The sequence below is a fragment of the Microtus ochrogaster genome, chromosome 7, assembly GCF_000317375.1.
Source record: "Microtus ochrogaster isolate Prairie Vole_2 chromosome 7, MicOch1.0, whole genome shotgun sequence".
Taxonomy (NCBI): Eukaryota; Metazoa; Chordata; class Mammalia; order Rodentia; family Cricetidae; genus Microtus; species Microtus ochrogaster.
In genome coordinates this window covers 41049396-41070177 of record NC_022014.1, presented here as the reverse complement: position 1 = coordinate 41070177, position 20782 = coordinate 41049396, and the positions used below count along the sequence as shown (strand labels likewise).

Here is a 20782-nt window from a genome sequence, read left to right as displayed (position 1 = left end):
ACACACACACACACTCTTCTGTAGGAATCCTTACCCAGTCGTCTGGGGGAAGGGGGTGTTAATTTTGACTCTTCTAAATATCTATAAATTTTATCTGTGCCCTTTAAGGCAATACACTTACAGTTGTGTGCGTTATTTCTTCTATCATCGTGTTTTGTTGAGCCTGTGAACTGTCTTATTTAGCTATATGTATAAATACTTTTTCATTGCTATGACAACATACATCATCAGAAGCAACTTACGGAAGGAAGATGCTGCTTTGTTTTTTGGTGTGTGGGGGCATTTGCATGTAGGCAGTGTATGACGTACATGTCTCGTTCCTGTGGCAATAAAAACCAGGTCCTTTGAAAGGGCAGCTAGTGCTCTCAACCATTGAACCATCTCCCCAGCCCCCAGGGAGGATTTGTATTCATTAATGGTTTAAGGAAGGTTGTGGTCCATCATGTCTGGGATGGCAGAGCAGCAGGAGCCGAGTGAGTGTGAGAGCACTGGGGCCACAGTCAGGAAGCAGAGAGAGAGATGGATGCTGATGTGCATTTGTGCATTCATTCTTCCTTTATCCAGTTGGGGACCCTAAACGACAGGGGTGGTGCTATCCACACTCAGGGTGTACTTTCCTTCCTCAGTTAAACCTCTCTGGCAGTGCCTCTCCGACACCCCCAGAGGTGTGTCTCCTGGGTCTTCTATTGCTGTGAAGAGACACCATGACCACAGCAGCTCTTCTAAAAAAGAGAGAGCTTGCTAATAGTCTCAGAGGGTTAGTCCATGGTCACCATGTGGGAAGCAGACCAACATGGCGCTAGAACACCGCCTGGAAGCTTTACATCCTGGTCTGCAGGCAGAGACACTGAGTTTGATGTGAGGTTTTGAAACCTCAAAGCCCACCCCAGTGAGACATCTCTTCCCACAAGGCTACACCTATGCCAAGAAAGTCATACCTCCCAGAGAGTTCCACGAAATGGGGACTGTGCATTCAGACATGAGCCAATGGGGGCCGTTCTCATTCACACTCCACACCCGGTATAAAGCAACTCTGTGAACTTGGCTAAATAAAAGTTCTATCTGGTCCACTCTGACCTTGAAGGGAATACTGTATGTGTGTGTGTGCATGTGTGCATCTGTGTGTGTCTATGTCTGTGTGTCATGTATGCACATACGAGGGCTGTCTTAGTTGAGGTTTCTATTGCTGTGAAAAGACCACATGACCAGTAACTCTTATAAAGGGTGGCTTACATTTTCAAAGGTTTAATCCATTATCATCATTGTGCGACATGGTAGCGTGCAGGCAGACAGGATGCTCAAGAAAAAGCTGAGAATCCTACATTTTGACCAACAGACAATAGGAAGTGATCAGAGATACTAGGCACAGCTTGAGCATGTATGAGACCTCAAAGCCCACCTCCCCAGTGACACACTTCCTCCAACAAAGCCACACCTCCTAATAGTACCACTCCCTGTGAGCTTATGGGGGCCAATTTACATTCAAACTACCACAAGAGCTATTAGAATCTATTAAACTTAATGTTTGGCATCAAAGAGTGTGTATGCTCCTAAAGCAAAATCGGAAGGATTGGGAGTCTAGAGAATCACCCCAGCATCTGCAGTAAAGTCTTCCCTAATGCATCCTGAGACGTGGATGAACCCCACGACCCTCCTGTGGTTTTTTTTTTTCAGTGATAGAATTAATTTTTTTTAAATTTATTTATTGAGGGCCCTAGTCAGCTGGGCCAGGCCCTCGCTGGCAGGCACTGGCAATTCTGCAGTCTCGGGATTGGACTATGTGCTTTGACCAATCTTTCTTCTCCAGCAGAATGCAGTTGGCTTTGTTTCGCTGTTCTATCTTCAGAGGGTGCCAGACACACTAAATGGTGATTAAACAAAGATTAAAATTCCATTTGGATGAGCGAGTGAGTGGCAGTTGGGACCGTGATTGATTCCTTTGGAATGTTGACTAAGGGCACATGGGTTCCAGACATAGTCTCTCCAAGCACGCCCGTGTGCGTTTGCAGTTTGCTGTGTAAAGGGATTTCTAGACACTGTGCCAGCCTCTCCAGCTGGCCTACGTCCTCACTGCGTTCCTTCCCTTTGTCTTCATCTCCTGTGGCGAGGGGACATTCTGGAAGCCTGGGGGGGGGGATTATCAGAAGATGATTGCAAACCAGAAAAAAAGAAAGAAAAAGATCTCAACTTTTAGAAACACACCTCTAGATGTGCAGTGTGATGGAAACATCCAAGCACCCTTGAATTGAAAGTCTTGGCATGTTCTTTTACATAATCGCATGACCAGCGTCACTTAAGAGTTGGGTGTTTGGAGCTAGGAGATGGCGCAGTGGATGAAGCGCTAGCTATGCGAGCATGACAACCTGATTTCCAGTCCCCAGCGCTCTTGTAAAAGCAGGAGTCCATCATCCCGTCACTTCTTTTCTGTTGTTGGTTTTGTTTTTCAAGACAAGGTTTCTTTGTGGGGCTGTCTTGGAACTCACTCTGTAGGCCAGGCTGATCTGGAACTCACAGGAATCTGCCTGCCTCTGCCTCCCAAGTGCTGGGATTAAAGGTGTGCACCACCACTGCCCAGCCTAACACTCACTTCTGAGGCTCTGCCCTGGATGTAGCCATTAGCCAGTCCCCTGCAATTCTAGAGCACTGGGAAGGGGTTTGAGTTGACATGAACCCAAGAATTTAAAGACTTAATCCAAAAAAAGAGTAAAATATCACCAGTGCCTTTAATCCCAGCACTCGGGAGACAGAGGCCAGTGGATCTCTGTGAGTTCCAGAGAGCAGCCTGATCCATAGAGTAAGACAGGACAGCCAAGGCTACGCAGAGAAACCCTGTGTGGGAGAAAAAAAATGTAAAATGCCATAATTAAATTTTGCATTGATTACATGTTGGAATGCTAATATTTTAGATATATATGCATGTATTGGGTCTGGAGAGATGGCTTAGCAGTTAAGAATGTCCACCGGTCTTGTAGCGGACCTACATTCAGTTCCTAACACCTGTGTCTAGCGGCTCACAACTGCCAGTAGCTCCAGCTCCAGGGGCCCCGATGCCCTCTTCTGGCCTCCCGCAGACATACCCACACACAGGCAGCCGCATATATACATAATTAAAAATTAAATGCATCTTTAAAAACTAAATCAGTTTCTAAATCTAAGCTCATGTATTTGTTTCCTTGGAGTACCGAGGACTGAACTAGGTCTTCATGAATGCTAAGCAAGCTCTCCACCGCTGACTACATCCCTTAGCCTCTACGTGTTTTGTTTTGTTGGGTGACAGTATCTCACAGTATATGCCAAGCTAGCCTAGGACTCGGGGGTTTTCCTGCCTCTACCTCCCAGGTGCTAGGATTATGGAAGTGTACCACCGGTGGCACCCGGCCTCATTTTCTTTCTTCAGCGTACAAAGCAGCTTGCTCCTGACGGCCATGTCTGCCTCACGTATCCTTTTTGCTGGGCAGCAACACCCTTGGCACTTTCTCCCATGGATGCTTCTTTCCAAGTTTCCTTCCTTTCCTGGGTGGCGCGTTTCCAGGGGGTGGCGCTGAGCTTCTGTGCCCCCCTGGCTTCTGCCCAGCTTCTGTGCCCCCCTCCCCCGGCTTCTGCCCATGTATCCGGCATATGGCAGGCACTCAGAAAGATGCTGTGAGGGCTGGGCAGGTGGTAGTGCTCCCTTAGGCCCTGGACCTTTGCCACTGCCGATGTTCCCCCTTTCTTCCCCTTCATGGTTTCTTCTTTTTCTTTTTCAAAGGACTTACACAGTCGACCCAAAAAGACGTTTTTCTTGGGAGATGAACAAAAGCTGAAGGACTGGCACGACAAGGAGGCCATCAGGAGGGACGCACAGCGTGTAGGTATGGAGGGCTGAGTGTGGGCACCTGCGCAGCCACGGGTGTGTGAGCGTGTTGGGTGTGTGTTAGCACCATCTGGACCTCTTGTTCACTTCCTGCCTGCCATCGTCCATCCTAATTCCTGTACCCACCTTTCACCTGTTCTGACCTCTCCCATCAGCACCAGACCCACTGTCTTCAGGTTTGCCCTGCCACCTTCCAGTTAGCAAGTGACTGTGTCTCTAGCAGGTCCCGTACTGAAGTAAGCGGCAGTGATTCGAGTTGGCACAGGTTGAACACAGAGCAGGTTCCACTCTCAGCAACCTGATCGGCCTTTATGGCCCCACTGAATAAGAGGAGACCGGTACCTCAGAGATATGATGTCATCTGCCAGCCATCACACGGGGAGAATAAGGTCAACCTGGGACTTGAACCCAGGTCTGGAAGGCAGAGCCAGTACCTCACCAGCTTCTGAACTGTCTGCATGGGCTTCAGCTCCAGTTTCCTTTCGCTAATGGGGCTTCGCCACCTTCCTTGTGAGGCTGGAAGATAAGGGAAGGGCCAGGATGAGGAGGTACAGAGACTGTGTGGGGAGACTCTTCTCCTCAGTGGAGTCCAGGCAGAGGTCAGGAGAGCAACTCCAATGCCAGCTGCCAGCATAAGGGGCCACCAATGAAATCGGCCTCCCCATCTGTGGGTGCCCACATGCCGTTTGCCTGGGCAACCTCAGAAGGCTTTTCTGAGGGTGCGGAACTAGGCTATGAGGTCGCTCTGCTTGAGTGGAAAGTTGATACAGCAGCCCAAGGGGTTGAACTCATGTGTGGTGATCTGGGTTAAAGGTGTCCCTTCTAAATTATGTATGACCAAACCAACTCACTACAAAGCTCGGAAGAGAACAGGCGTAAGAACTGAGCTGATGCCTGGGGCATCCCCAGTCCTGCTGCCCAGCACACTACTCCATGTGCCAGGAATGTTATATGAACGGGGATGGATGTTGCTTAAATTAAGAAAGGAAACATCTGCAAAGAGCCAGCTGGCCAGACAATGGTGCCTGAATCATTAGAATATTGGGCTGGCTAGCAAGGGAAGAAAGAACAGCAAGGAAATTAAGAAAAAATAAATAAATGATTGTTTACTTTTTCATTTGTTGAAATAAAATTATATGTAAGTAGTAAGGAGTAAATATTTTTAAAAATTAATTTATAATTGCCTAATTATAAAAAAGAAAAGAGAAAGCGATTGATGAGACTGCGGACTGAATGTCCTCTTCAGCCGTCACAGTGGACCATGTCTGATGAAAAGGCACAAGCTGCAGCCTTGTCAGAATGCTGTGCTGGGGTCCCGCTGGCTGGCCCTTGCTCCCTCTCCTCTGCTGAGCCTTTGGGTCTGATCATTAACACCCCGTCACTCCCGTGTGGGTCTCCTGATGCCTCGCGCCCGCCAAGCGTGAGCTCAGGCCTCTTTCTGCCGGCTGTGCCTCCACAGTGTCAGTGTCCTCAGTACCCAGAGAGCCATTGGCCTCCAGCAGCGGCTGCTGGGACTGAAGCTTGGCTACTCGGCAGCGGAGACCCGTGAGCTGCCTGTGTCAGTTCTTGGTCACCAGAGGCCACAAGAACCCCAGAGAGCACGCTCTCGGAGCACCGGAGGCCCTGCTCAGGCATATTGCACCCAGATTGCCACCCATTTGTCCCCTGAATCTGACTGCAATAGAATTTTCCAAATAAACCTGGCTTAGTAGATAAGGCGGCTCTTAATTTACCTCCCAACTTTGAAGAGAAATCAAGGTGTGTTTTATTATTGTGGCATCTTAAAAATAATTTATTTAGTATTTATTTGCAGCTGTACTAAGGACCCAACCCCAACCCAGCAACTTGTAGGCACTAGGCAAGCACTCAGCCACTAAGCTGCATCCTAGCCCTTGTTTATGGCAATTTTGATTTGCACAGAACATTTGCCTCGCTTAGATAGGAATCAGATTTCCTCAAGTTTATCTGGTGCTTTACATAAAAGGTTGACTTGTGTGGCCTCTAATTTGACTCCCCAGACACGCTGCTAGTATCAGAAGAGACGATTGTAGCTGATCGAGCCAGGTTTATCAGCTCAGAGAAGGGAAGGTGGACCTGCCTCTTGTCCGGGGGAACTCAGTGGGCAGGGGTTCTGGCTCTTAAGGGAGTACAGGGAGCTTGGTCTTTGGCCCTCACACCCGGTTACTGCGCAGGGTTGCTATAGGGACACTAGAAAAAAGATGGATGGCGTGCAGAACAGGACCCTGGCTGCGTGAATGCTGGTACCCCTCCCCTTCTTCTCACTTCCCTCTGCACAATTTGGGGGGATGCTTAGGTAAATTAATCTTGATTGTTGAGAGCCGGGAAGGTGTATCTATAGTTAAGAGCATTTGCTGCTCTTCCCGAGGTACAAGTTTGGTTCCCATGTCTGGTAGCTTACAACTGCCAGTAACTCCAGTTCCAGGGGATCTGATGCCCTCTTCTGGCCTCCACAGGCACCTGCACACACACACACACAGAGTAAGATTTCTTTTTAGATTTATTTATTACATTTTATATGTATGAGTGTTTTGCCTGTGTATGTATATGTATACTCCATGTGTGCCTGATGCCCAACGGGTTCTAGAAGAAGGCATCAGATCCCCTAGAACTGGGGTTGTGGATGTCTGAAAAGCACTCTATGTGTGCTGCCCCTGAACCCAGGTCCTCTGTGCTCTTAACTGCTGATCCATCTCTCCAGCCCCACATAATGAAGAAGAAGAAGAAGAAGAAGAAGAAGAAGAAGAAGAAGAAGAAGAAGAAGAAGAAGAAGAAGAAGAAGAAGAAGAAGAAGAAGAAGAAAACTTTTTTCTTTTAGATCTTGGTTGTCTAATTTTTTTTTCCTTGAGAAATGCTTGGAAGATTCGTAGAACTCACCCTCAGTCTGTCTGTAGGGGCCTCTCCAGAGACAAGCAGATCTTTGGGGCTCTGACCTGGTGGCTATTGGTCATAGGGAGGAAGACGTGAGAGCATGGGTTTAGGGGGAAACGCACCAAGATAAACTGTTCTTCAAGGGAAGAGATGTACTACTGTCAAAGATAGTCCGGTGGGATTCCAAAGAGAGAACCTTCAATCTCACGAAGCATGGCATCTATCCTTAAAAGTTTCCTTGCATAGTCTGGGAGCAGGCTTAGTTAATATATGATCTCATGGTAGCCCACAGATCCCAGCTTGTCTCTGGCATCCAGGTGGCCGAGGGAGGGAGAGGATTTGGCTCCTCATGAGAGCAGTGAGCCCACTTTCCAAAGAAACCCTGGGAAAAGAGAGGGACTCCCAGAAGGTGTGGCTGGCTCTTGACTTCCAGAACAGCCCCAGAAGGGTTTGGGACCCAGTGATGAATGGTTGAAGCCTCTGATGAAGCTGATGTGGGGACAGTTTGGAAGGCGACAGAAGTAGGAGGCGGGGTCTCTGTGAAGGAAGTAGAACATCGAGAGAGTGTCCTCCTGGCTGAGTCTCACCCTGGTCTCTTCCTGTAACTCTCCTTCTCTCTGTTTCCTGCGCCCCTGAACCTCTCCCATGCTCTCCTGCTGCCACTGCGTTCTGCTTCACACCAGGTCCAAAAGCTCAAAGCCGTGTGACCCCTCTGGGAAAAAATCCTTCTTTTGTTAAGTTGCTTTTCTCAGGTCCTTGGTCACAGTAAAGCAGAAGTCACTAATATGCCCCATGATGAGGTATAAGATTTTTTTTAAAAAAGTCAATGTCTTTATTTTATTTTATGTGCATTTGAGTGTTCTTCCGGCAAGTAAGTCTGTGTACCACATGTGTGCAGTGCCCAGGGAGGCCATAAGAGAACATCTGATCCCTGGAACTGGAGTTACAGGTGGCTGTGAGCCACTACGTGAGTGCTGTGACTCAAATCTGAGTCCTCTGCCAGAGCAGCCAGTGCTCTTAACCACTGAGCCGTCTCTCCAGCCTCAGGCATAAGGCTTGATCGGCCGTCCAGCCCTCTCCCCAGTCTGAACCCCTGTAGATGTCAGATAAACCAGCAACACTGAATTTGCTCTCTGCCTCTAGGAAATGGAGAACAGGGGCGGCCTTACCCCATGACCGATGCCGAGAGAGTGGACCAGGCATACCGAGAAAATGGATTTAACATCTACGTCAGTGATAAAATCTCCCTGAATCGCTCTCTCCCCGATATCCGGCACCCAAAGTGAGTGTCCCACCTCTCATCTCCTGCTGCCTACGGATTTTGCCCATTGCCCTGGGTTGTGAACTTAGTTACGAGAAGTGTTGCTGGCCTCCCTCTGCAGAGGCTCCGATTTTCCTTCTGCAGCTTGAAGCTGACGTGGCCAGGGATGGCATTGTCTGTCAGTCTGTTCCCTCTCTCCAGGGGTAGAAGCCAGCAATTATCAGTCTCTCGAACGGTGGCATCAGTTTGCCTTGAAATTTGTTATGTGTGCGTACGTCCATGCATGCATGCGAGGGTGTGTGTGTGAGTGCGTGCGTGCGTGTGTGTGTGTGTGTGTGTGTAAGAGAGGGAGAGAAGGGGAGGGAAGGAGGAAGGGAGGACACATGTGCCCCAACAAGCATGTGGAGGTCAGGGGACAGACTCTGGTGCAGGTCCTTATCTTCTGCTGTTTGCAGCAGGGCCTATTTGTTGTTCCCTGTGTGTACGGCAGGTGCCAGCTCCTAGGGAATCCTCCTCTCCCCCTCCCACCTCACTGTCAGAGTGTGGGGGTTACTATGTCTGGCTTTATGTGGGCTCTAGCCCTTCAAACCCAGGTCCCCAGGCTTGCTCAGCAAACACTGTGCCCCCTGAGCAATCTCTCCAGCCCAGTCATCCACTCAGATTAACTCTATCAAAGCACTGGAGGCTGTCAACTGCCAGTGCCCCCAGAAGCCCTGTAGGTGACTTGGATGCAGCCGCGGGGTACAACAGGAAATCACACAGCTAGGAAACCTCGCTTAGAAGACAGACTGTCCCCCAGGACTAGGCCCTTTGCACCAAGGTCTCTTACCCAGAGGGGACAGAAGGGGGACCTGGAGTGCTTGCCTGTGGGATTTACTGTCGGTTTCATGGTGTTCAGTAATGCCCTAGAATCTTCTATTAACATATAAGAGCGTTTTCTGAGCCACGCTGTGGTGTTGCTGGGTTCAGACCCGTGAGCTGACACTGAGAGTTACCAGACCCAACCCTGTGCCCGACATCTGGAGCACTAATTGACATGACTGTAAAAAACTTATACCACGTGCCTCCACCTTGCACCATCACGAACTCCTAGGAGGCAACACAATGGCTCATCTCTCGCTGTTCTCCTGGTGTGGGCCTTCAGCTATCCGTCCTCCTGCCTCGGCCTCCCGAATAGCTGGGATGACAGGCCTTTGCATCAGGCCCAGCTCATTTACCTCATAAATTCTGCACCGATGGTGAGAAGACTAGATTACATGGGGGACGTTTTTATATGATTATCGAATAAGGAAATTCTCAACTGAACAGTCCAAAGTTGGAAATAGTGTGTGCCTGATTGGCTTCTTTTTCTTTCCTTTCCTTTTTTTTTTTTTAATTTTATGTGTATGTATGTGAGGGTACATATGCCACAACATGTCTGTGGAGGTCAGAGGACAGCTTATAGGAGTCAGTTTTCCCCTTCCACCGTGTGGGTTCCTGGGACTGAACTCAGGCTTGGCAACAGTCACCTTTACCTGCTGAACCATCTCTGCAGGTTTTCGTTCTTATTTTGTGCGTATAATTTTTTTTCTTCCACGTTAGAAACGTTGCCCTGAAGTGTGCTCACAGTTTGGGAGGGAGTCCTTGCTCAGGAGGCCTCTGTCACCTCAGTTAGCAGCCTGTCTGCCCCACCAGCCTCCTGGTTGCTAACGTTGAGTACTTCCAACACCTGCTTTTCACAGCGTTCCTAAGTGTGGAAGCTGAGTTTCCAGCAGAGTCAGCAGATACCTTGAAGCCCTCCTCTGTCCCCAGGGAGGAGGCTCTCCCGCAGTTTGACAGTGGGAGCACCTGAGTAAATTAGAGCGCTTGAGCAGCCTAGTGCCTTTGCTTTCTTTTAGCTTAAGCAGCTTCTCAGGCAGGAGCCGGGATTCCTCTTTGCCTTTTATCCCTTCAGATGAAGTTTTGGCAGCAGCACAGCAAGAGCAGGATGCAAGGGGCTGTTTGTTTGTCTCGGGGCACCTTTGCTCACGCCAGAAGCTGCTTTGGAGACACCCACCCCCGGAGAGCAGGGGATAGGCAGTTTGGTCCCAACTGACTGCGTTGACATTGACATTTGGGAGGTGACCAGCTGGCCTGCCCTCTGCACCCCCTGCCCAGTGAGTGTAAGCACAGGCTGGCTGGTGGGCTGGCCCACTTTCCCTGCTCCTTGGGGAACCCAGCCCAGCTGCTTGGCAACCAAACACAGAGGCTCTTCAGGACCCACAGCCGGGTGACACCAGGGAGCCTCGGCTGCAGAAGTGTCGGGTCTGGGATGCATCGGTTGCGTTTTCAGTTTCACAGTGCAAAGCTAACCACGCTGGGGATGACAGCAGCCTGCAGCCACGACCTGCTGGCTCCATGGTGAACATGGAACGTCAGGAAGAAGTGAGTGGACATGAATGGAATCATCGTCTACCACCTTCCCACCCCACACCCCTCTGGGCTCTTCCCTTTTGTGTCAACACGATAAGATTTATGATACGTGCTGCATTTCCTCAAAAGAACTTATGGATTATTGTAATAGGCCAGAGTCTCTGGAGTCTCTTTACAACTCCAGCAGGTTACAGAGTCCGAAGGAGAAGGAAGGTTGAGCTTGTTGCCTCCGACAGACGTAGTACACACGCTAATACAATGAAATGGTCTAGGGAGATAGCTCAGTTGATAAAGGGCTTGCAGCACACAAGCGTGAAGACCTGAGTTCAAGTCCCCAACACCCACATAAAAGTCGGGTATGGTGGCACATGTGTGCCTCTCCTGCTAGCGGGGGGCGGGGCTTGGGCAGAGACTAGTGGATCCCTAGAGCACAGAGAGGGCTAGGCAGTCTGGAGGGTCTGCCAGTGGGTTCTCGCCCAGAATATGTCATAGAGGGCAAAGAATCACTCTGGAGAACTAGAGAAACCCCACTGACGACCGATAGCTGCCTCTTCCCACCGCTCAGACTAGGAAAACTCATAATTCACACTTCACGGGGAGGTGGGTGTAGTGTCTGGCAGCGCTTCTTTACCTTAGTGGGAACTCGTTAGCCCTCTGGACCAGTCTTGAAAATGACCCTAAATTACAAACTGGAAAGATAAAAGTGTTTTCGGGTAACTTAATGTAATGCAAAGCTCAAGGGTGCAGACGTACAGATGGACACTCGACTGTGAACACTGACAGCCAGTCAGAATGTAGTAGGAGTGCAAAGTGGCAGGGCAGGTGGCCTGTGACGAGGAGAACAGTCGTCAGTCAGAACTACCTGCCTCTGATGAAGATGCGGCAATAGCAGGACAGCACGGCTGTGTTCTGTTTATAAAGCTGAGGAGAGGCAGAGGAACGGCTCAAACTCTAGAAATACAGATTTTTTTTTATTATATGAGGAGGGTTTTGTTTGTTTGTTTTGTTTTGTTTTCTGTACGTATGTGTATACATCTGGTGTGTACATGACTGGTACCCGCAGAATACAGAAGAGAACATCAAATCCCCTGGAACTGTAGTTACAGATGGTTGTGAGCTGCCAAATGGGTTCTGGGGACCGAAGCTGAGTCCTCTGTAAGAGCAGCAAGTGCTCTTAACCACTGAACCATCCCTCCAACTCCCAAACTCCAGAAATAAAACCCCTTGTGGTTGCGAGGAAAGATGCATAGGTTAATGATGGGTTAACTATTGCGCGCCGGGGGGGGGGGGTGGTATTAGCGAACTTGAAGACACAGCAAAGCACACAGCCCAAAATAACACATAAAGGTTTGAAAAATAAAATGGCTCTGAAGTCTGGGATAATTGTGAGCCATCTACTATACCTGTGGCAAAGAGAAAAGAAGCAAAGACTTGGCCCTCTCCAAATTGTGTGGTAACTGTAAAGCTACATCCAAGAAACCCAGTGAGGAGACTGGGAAGATGGCTCAGTGGGTAGAGCACTTGCCACAGAAAGCATGAGGACTTGAGTTCGGATCCCGAGAGCTAAGGCAAGACGGAGACAGAGAGATGAGCTCAAAAGAGTCCCTGGAAGCTTGTGTGCCCGTTAGCTTGGCATGGACAGCAGCAATGAGACCCTATCTCAAATAAGGTGGAAGGCAAGGGCGGACGCCCAGAGTTGTTCCCTGTCCTCCTCCTGTGCAGTGTGGCGGGCAGATGCTCACATCCGTGCACACAAATGCACACACACATGCATCTCATGAAGAATAAGTAATTGTCGGCAGCCGCAGATGGGAGCAGGGAACCAAGCTCGGAGTCTGACGGGAAATGAGAGTGACTTGTGTTAGCTGGGAGCAGCAGAGGAGCCAGAGCTGGTTCTCAGGATACCGTGAAGATGGAGACAGCAGGGTCTACTTAGGAGCTGCATGGAAGCGAGCGAAAGAACAGAGTCAAGCATAGTGTCAAGGCTCGTACCTCAGAGTCGCCAAAAAGGTGGAACCATTTGCACAGGAAGGGGATGACTTCTGGAAGAGCAGGATTGCAGGGAGGCGTCCGAGCGAGGCACTGTTAAATATGTACATGAGTGATATGTACATGAGTGATAGATGAGTGCGTGGTGGCTTTGTGAAAAGTGGAAATGGGGTTTTTGAGTTGCTGTGTTCAGATTGTGGTTTAGGTAACCTTCTGTGAAGAGCAAAAGACAGAGATCCAGCAAGATTGTAAGTCTAAACTGACCCAAGACTAGCTGGTGTCAGGTTACATGGATTGTTTGTTGGTTAGTTTTAACTGTCCACAGCCTAGAATTCTGAGAAACAGCCTCAATTGAGGAATTGTCTAGATCAAGTCAGCCTGTGAACATAGCTTGGGGGGGGGGGGTGTGCAGAGAAGTATTGATTGTTAATTGAGGCAGAAAGACCTGTCTATTGTGGGAGGTGCCATCCCCTGGTTTGGGGTTCTGAATGGTCTAAGAGTGGTCTGTTACCATTTAACAGAGAGCAAGCAGGCAGCACGAACGTTGGTTCTTTCTGCTCTTGACTACAGATGTGATGCAGTCAGCTGTTTTGAGTTCCTGCCTCAACTTCCCCCACCTCTGCCATTTCTCATAGAGTCCACACCCGCCGTCCCTGGTGCCATCCAGAGAAGTTGGTTAGATCTTCCGCAGACTAGTGACAGGCTTAGAAGCCACAGTACTGATTAGCAGACTCCATCCTTTCCATCCTGATTCGTGTAGTAAAGTGAGCCTGGCGGGCACCTTTCAAATGGAGTGCCCCAGAAGCGTGCAGGATGTGGAATTCTGGCTGCAGGCGGGCTGTGGGCATCCTGAATTGCGAGGTGGTTACTGGGGCAGCAATAGGCTGGGAGGTCTGTGCACTGGTAAAGAAAGTACAGGTTCTTCTGCAGCGTCTCTACTTTCTCAGGAGACTCATATCAACTCTTCTCTAAAATTCAACAACTTTCTTCTGAACCATGGAGGGTTTTGTTTGTTTGTTTGTTTTGTTTTGTTTTTTAAGATAGCAGCTATTGATCCATTGGACCCCAATATCAAGATTTAAAAGCTCGCAAGCCTTGAAGCAAAATGGCAGCCAGTACAGTTTCTCCGGGTGACTTTTTATTTCCTCTGGTTTGTTTAAACCAGATTTCAGCGGGCTCAGCCTGTGGGTTGAAAAATTGTAGAGATTGATAGCTTGCAAGCAAAGCCTGTCAGCTAAAACTCAAACACGCGTGTATCACCGACAACACAGCTGCCTAAGAACCACCACAGCCACACCCGCCAAGGGATGATGTTTGTGTGAGTTTGGATTTTCTCATTGTTGTTCTGTTGTTCTTACAGAGGCGTTTTTTTTTTTAATTTTCTAGAAATAGTTGATATGTTCATCTTTAATTTTTAAAAAGGCCCCCATTTCTTGTGTGCTTTTGATACTGAAAGAATGTAAAGAAAAAGAAAAGAGTGAAGGAAAGATGAAGACTCACTTGTCTTGGTCAGAGTTCCCTGTCAACCTGATGCAGCCTACAGTCACCCAAAAAGGGTTTCTCAATTAAACAACTGTCTTCATTCAGGTTGGCTTGCGGGCGTGTCTTGACTGTGAATCGATGCAGTTGGTTCCCGCCCACTCTGGGCGGCACCATTCGTCAGGCAGGTGGTTCTAGGCTATTTCAGAAAGCTAGCTCAGCCTGAGCCCGGGAACAAGCCAGGGAGCAGAGTTCCTCCAAGATTCGTGTGCAAATTCCTGCCCAGACTGCGCTCAGTGATGGGCAGTGACCTGGAAGTGTAAACTGAAATAAAGCCCTTTCTTCCCCTCAGTTGCTTTTGGTCATGGTGTTTATCAGAGCGATAAGATGAAAGTAGCGCGCCCCACCTCCCTCCCTCCCTCAAGAAGGCCTGGGGAAGCGCGGTGACGAGCTAAGCAGCTTAGTTTAGGGACAGAACAGGGTGCCCCCTTTGTGGCAAGTCTTCCTCTCCACATTAGGCATGGAGTGGAGGTGGGGCTGGCTGCCCTCCATCCCAACCCCCCCCCACACACACACACACACTCAGATCCAAGCTCTGCCCAGGCAAGGAGTGCACGCTGTTTGATCTTTGCTCGTAGTATATATAGCCGTGTGTGGGGTTCGTGTTCCATTTGATTCTACAACAAGTGGCTGGACTGTTTTATTCTGCAAATAGCCTCTTTGATTGTATCATGTTCATGTTTGTCAGCCATAGCTGTGTGATAATCTTCAGGAATAGTCCATCCTCTCCTCCGTAGGTACTTTCCAGTTCTTTGCTTCTGGAGACGCCATGGCGGAACGTTCTGGAACTTGTACCTCTCTCTGTCCAGCTTGTTTGTCTTCTCTCCTTTTGTAAATCATCAAGTGTCTTGGGGCAAAGTCCATTTCGTTCTTGCATCTGTCAGCCATCACTTAACCCTTGGCCATGACGTCATCTTAAGGGACACACAGTCCCATGGTCATTAGCAGAGGCAGGAGGATCATCATGAGTTTTAAACCAGCTTTAGGCTGGATAGCAACACCCTGTCTCCAAAAAAGAAAAGAAACAATTATTTATGACCTGAACAAAGAAGTTTCTAGAACATAGGTTCATACAGGTAAGGACCCCCACCTCAAAAAAAAAAGAAAAGAAAAGAAAAGAAAAGAAAAGAAAAGAAAAGAAAAGAAAAGAAAAGAAAAAACCAGCACAGTCCAAGACCTGGTTGAGACTGCCTGCGTCTGAACTCTGGTGCAAGCAAGGCAGGAATGTAAATCTACAGACGCCTGATTGGGCTGAGGCCCACAACTAAGTGGCAATAAACTTTGACTAAGTGGCAATAAACCTCATTCCTCTGGCTGGGTCTTGAGCAGGTGCCTGTGGCTGGCTCTCAGCAGAGCAGCCATGAATGGGGAAGGGCTTCATAAGGGACTTAGCTTTGGCCCTCTGGTCCCGCTCATCTTTGCACTTCTTGATTCCAGCCGGCTGTGTGCTGCTGAGGGTTTGGCTGCTGTCGTTTTGGTTTTGTGTTTGGTTTTGATGCTCGGTTTCTGTACAGCCAGTGCTGGCCTCGGCCTCCCAGCCTTCCCCTCACAGCTTCACTGCCGGGAGGACCACATTCATCTCTGAGTGCATTCAAGAGAAGGCTGTCTCTCATCACTGGACAGAAGAGAGAAGGGCTGCAGCTGCCTGCTTAGGCAGGAGTCGGAACATTGGTGTGTGCCCCGAGAGTGTGAGCCGAGCACTGGGCATGCAGTGCATTCATTTCTCACTGCTCTGAGCTATGTACGCCTTGTGATCAGCTGCTTAAGTGGGTTCCCTGATATGATGGACGGTGACCTTGAATTGTGACCGAGATAAGCAAGCCCTCCTTCCTCTTAAAATACTTTTTGTCAAGATATTTTGTTATCATAACAGAAAGGAAACTCAGAAAAGGCCCCACAAGCACAGCCGGCCAGACTTGTTCCTCAGGTCCCAGTTTCTGTGGGTCCCTGAGGTGGTAGCACGTCAAAAGCTGGGGAAGCATGACTGTTCTGGGATGTAAGGACTTGAGAAACCACCAGCCACGTGGTGGGTCCATTTGGGGACACATCATGAGGGCTTGGGGAGGGAGGTAATATCTAAGGAGACTAGGGAGACACTCTTGTGTAGTGCCCACATTCCCAGCCATGCTTTCTCCCCCTTTCTCCCCCCAGGCGCCCTTCCTCACTTCTGGAGTGTGCCCCACTCCCTCATGTTGTCCCCCAGCATGCAGGTGCCAAGACACGACTGTGTCCCTTTCCTTTCAGGGCTTCAAGCCAGTGATGTCACCCGTGGACTGCCATGTCAGTGGGACTCTAAGTGGCTGCCTCCCCTTCCTCGGGGCCCAGGCCTTGCTTCAAGCAGGGAAGACATGCCCATCTGGTCTGCCAGGGTCACGTCAGCGCTTAGATAGGAAAGCGGCCCACAGGTGTCAACCCATCATGGAGGTGCGGCTCCCCCCCTTCATCCCCATCTTTCCCTCTTGCACCTCTTCCTCTCCCCTCCTCCCTCCCCTAACGCATAGGTAGTGTCACCTCCTTACACGCGCCTCCCCCCACCCCCAGTGCTTCTCCAGTCATCATCCCCGCCGTTCTTCCCAGGATCCCAGAAACCTTTCCACAGGGGTGTTGTGAATTTGGATATTTACCACGGTGACCCTTGAACCCCAGTGTCATCAGAATCACACAGAAGATTTGTTAAAAACGAACTGCTGGGCCCTGGCCCTGAGACCATCACTCTTGTGCAGGTGGTTTGGGCCGGGCCAGAACGTTAGCTTTCTAACAAGCTCTTAGGTCTAATGAGGCCGCTGGTCCGGGCAAGATAACTCGTTCAGAATAGCTGCCTTCTTTGCTCCCGCTTCCTTCCCTCTTCCCATCCCACTTCTCTCCAGAAGCAAAGCAGAGTTTATTATAAAGTAAATAGATTGGCTTACTTCTGTAAAATAAATCTTAGGCTGAGCAAATGGACTTAGATATTGTTCTCCTGAATTGGACTCACGCACTTCTTCAGAACCTAAAATGGACTGGGAAGATGGCTCCGTGGATGAGAGCATGTGCCGGGCCGTGCAGGTGTGAGGGCTTGAGTCTGAACCTCCAGCACTCTTGTAAAAAGATGGGTGTGGCTACAGCCGGCGACCCCAGCACTGGGGAGCTGGAACCGAAGCTTGGGGAGGGCAGGGAATCCTAGGAGCAGTCCAGCCAGCCATCCTCGCCAAAACAGACAGATTCGGGTTCAGTGAGGAACCTTGTCTCAACACACACATACACACACATATGCACACACGGACACACATACGTGGAAAGTCTGGCAAGCTGTAGCAAGGGGAACCTAAGGAAGTGTGTCATATGGCATGGTTTCCACAGTGGAACAGTCAGTAAAAAATGAAGGTATAAAGTGTATACTACCAAGTTTCCTGGAAAGTACTGCAAGGCCAGCAATTTACACCTGCAGATGTCCATACAAAAAAAAGTTGAAACAGTACAGTCATTAGCCAAAACATCCCATGGCCTCCCGGAAGGAGGGGGAACTAGAGGAGGAGACCCAATGAGAGGCAGGAATCTTTGAATTACCCCTTCTTAGAGTTGGCCTTGGAGCTGTATGCTTCACACAATTCTATAAACATAACTAGATCTAAATTAAAGTACAAGCCCTAAAGATAAGTAGATAAATATAGAAAGTGGACCCAGATGTTCTGTACACATGTGATTGCAGAATGAGACATGAGGCAATCACTCAAGCAGCTTCAGAACAGAAGAAACATATGCTATAGAAAAAATATGGAAAACTATGGCTACCAGTAATGCTGGGATTGCTTTTCCTGATGGTAGCACATATTGTAGGGCAAGAAGCAAGTACATAGTTTTGTTAATGTTAGGAACCTAGGTAGGGTTTGTTTCGTTTGGGGTATACATGTGAGTGCCTATGTGTTTGTATGTGCACCACATGTATGCCTGGTACCTGGAAAGGCCAGAAGAGAGTGTTGGAACCCCTCTGGAGCTGGAGTTGCAAGGGATTGTGAGCGACCTGATGTGGGTATTGAGAACCAAACCCGGATCCTCTTGAAAGAACAGCAAATGCTTCTAACTTCTGAGCCATCGCTCTAACCCCAATAATCTAGCATTTGGCAAACTAAATGCAATGTAGAAAACCAAAAGTGTGATGAGAAAACTATAGGTCAAAATTCCTAATGAGAATAGATGCAAAGCTCCTCAACAAAATAATCAGGAAACAAAATATTCAATATTACATAAGGATTATGTACTGTGGCCAGCTAGGCTATCCCAGAAATGCAAGGTTGGTTTAATATAGGACCACCAGTCAATGTGATAAACCATACTAATACAGCAAAAGACAAATGCCAGCAAATGTGGGGGGAGGGGAAGCATTTGACAAATCCAAACTTAAGACATTCCACAGACTAAGAATATAAGGAACTTCTTGCTAAGTGGCCTGTGGAAAACTACACTACCCAGGGATGAAAGCTACCCCCTCCCCCAGATCAGGAGCAGGACAAGATGTCTGCCCTTGCCACCTCTACCTAACATTACTTTACAATCTCTAAGCAGGGCAATCAGACATAGTGGATGGCTTCTAGGTTGGAAATTTAGTAAAATTGTCTATTGATAAATGACATTCTCTCTGTCTCTCTGTCTCTCTGTCTCTCTGTCTCTCTCTCTCTCTCGTGTGTGTGTGTGTGTGTGTGTGTGTGTGTGTGTGTGTGTGTGTGTGTGTAAGCCTGACTTCATACAAAGGCAAGGGTCTTTTACACAGGTCCCACTCATCTAGCAGTAGAACTAAGACACCATGAGACCAAGGACAATAGCGTCCTGCAGCGGCTAAGGTCATTCCATCTCTCTCCTACCCTAATGGCTGGAAAGGACATGGGACTCCCATTTAGCCTGACGCCGCATCTGCGTTCTTCCTGCAGTGTGGAAACCGAACGGTGGCTTTGGATAACACCTGTCTCCTCTCCTCTGTGTCTCCCTCCAGCTGCAATGGCAAGCGCTACCTGGAGACACTCCCCAACACCAGCATCATCATCCCCTTTCACAACGAGGGCTGGTCCTCACTGCTCCGCACCGTTCACAGCGTGCTCAACCGCTCACCCCCAGAACTGGTGGCCGAGATCGTGTTGGTCGATGACTTCAGTGATCGAGGTAGGCGCTGCCCGCCCTGGCTCTGCTCCCTGAGCTCCATGCTCACGGGAGGGGGTGCTACCCACAGAGGAGTTCTCCGGCCGTGTGATCCACGATTCCCTATTTACAGCGACTATGCAGACCTTGTACCTCACACACGATCTCATTTCGCATTCACAATGTCCCAGCAAACGGATCCCGTTTTAATCCCTTTTTGTCTGTTTTGAAAGGCAAACAGATGAGCAACAGCTGGCATAGCCATGGATCACCTGTCTACCTATTTACAGGACTGGTATATCTTGCATTTGGGTGCTGTCTAAGTTTGCTTTCCTTCGCTGTGATAAACACCATAACCCAAAGCAACTTGGAGGAGGAAAGCGTTTACTTTTATGGTCACAGTTCATCATTGAAGAAAGTCAGGTCAGGGATTAAGCCAGAACCGAAGCAGAAACCACAGAGGAACACTGCTTACTGGCTTGATCCCTAACTTCTGCTTAGCTCTCTTTCTTATACAGCCCAGGCCCACCTGCTAGGGATAGCACCACCCACAGTGGCCAGACCCTCCTGTATCCATTAGCAATGAAGACAGTGCCCTGCAGACTGGCACACGGGCTAGTCTGATCAAACCATTCTTCAACTGAGGTTTCTTTTTGTCAGGTGACTCTAGGTTGTGTCAAGTTGGCAGTAAAAGCTAATCAGAACAGGGGCTGTTGTTAAAAAAAAAAAAAAACCAGTTAACTCATTCAATGCTGCTTCCCCTTCCTCCTGGTCACAACATGGCTGCTGAACCCGTGGAAGTTCTGGCCAAAAGATGCAGCCTCCTCCTGTCGAGCTTTATCTCCTTTTTCTAGAAGGTTCTTCAGAACCGTTTGACCAGAACTCAGGAATCTGGTCCATCTGTCTCTGTGGAAGGCTACCACCATGAGACATTGTGTCTGTGGTAGAGGCGGAAGGCTGGAGTCGTGGTAAAAGGGTGTCAAGCCAGTCTGCCTGTGGCATTTACCACAGTGTGGCACAGGCACGGAGCTGTGTCTCTGTGCCTCCAACCGTGTGACCTTATCCATATACAGAGACTGTGCATCTCATCTGGGGATGGAAGGACACGGAGGTGAGGTCTCAAATGCAGTTCAAGACAGACTGCCTTCCAGCTCGTGGCCTCCCACTTCTAGGGCATCCGTAAGGTCTGTGAACCTGTGACGGCAGTGGGAAGCCTTCCTGTCACGTAGCTCATAGCAGCAAGCCTGGAAATAGTTAGCCTCTGACCTTGCCCCTGACTCCCACTTTCTCTACGACCTTAGCCCAGGCTCCTGACCCCCTTCTGTGCTTCAGCTCCCTCATGTGTGAAAAGGAATAGTTAAGACCGACTTCCTTTTGGGAGTCTTGACTGTTAAATGGGTTACTAGATACTAGACAGGTGCTTGGGGCCATACCTCACCCAGGGAGAATAAAAATAAGGGTTCCCAAAAGGAAATCCATCTTAACTATTCCTTACAAGTTTGTCTCTCTGTCCCTGTGTCACTGTGACCACGTGCACTGGCTTCCAGGCTCTCCTCTCCATCCCTGTGTCACTGTGACCACGTGTACTGGCTTCCAGGTGCTCCTCTCCATCCCTGTGTCACTGTGACCATGTGCACTGGCCTCCAGGTGCTCCTGTCCATCCCTGTGTCACTGTGACCACGTGCACTGGCCTCCAGGTGCTCCTGTCCATCCCTGTGTCACTAGGCCACGTGCACTGGCTTCCAGGCTCT

At 49.2% G+C, this 20782-nt stretch overlaps 1 protein-coding gene across 2 annotated transcripts in view; it reads left to right on the top strand.

The window, feature by feature from the left end:
* Positions 1-20782, top strand: part of Galnt10 (polypeptide N-acetylgalactosaminyltransferase 10) — a 136681-nt gene that overhangs the window by 61810 nt on the left and 54089 nt on the right. Inside the window, exons 2-4 of one of the 2 annotated variants that reach the window (XM_005350030.3) lie at positions 3749-3851; positions 7886-8024; positions 18889-19055. In XM_005350030.3, the coding sequence (XP_005350087.1) occupies positions 3749-3851; positions 7886-8024; positions 18889-19055 (409 nt within the window). Of the gene's footprint in view, positions 1-3748; positions 3852-7885; positions 8025-18888; positions 19056-20782 lie in introns of those variants that run through there. The other variant, XM_013347419.2, reaches the window with a different exon arrangement.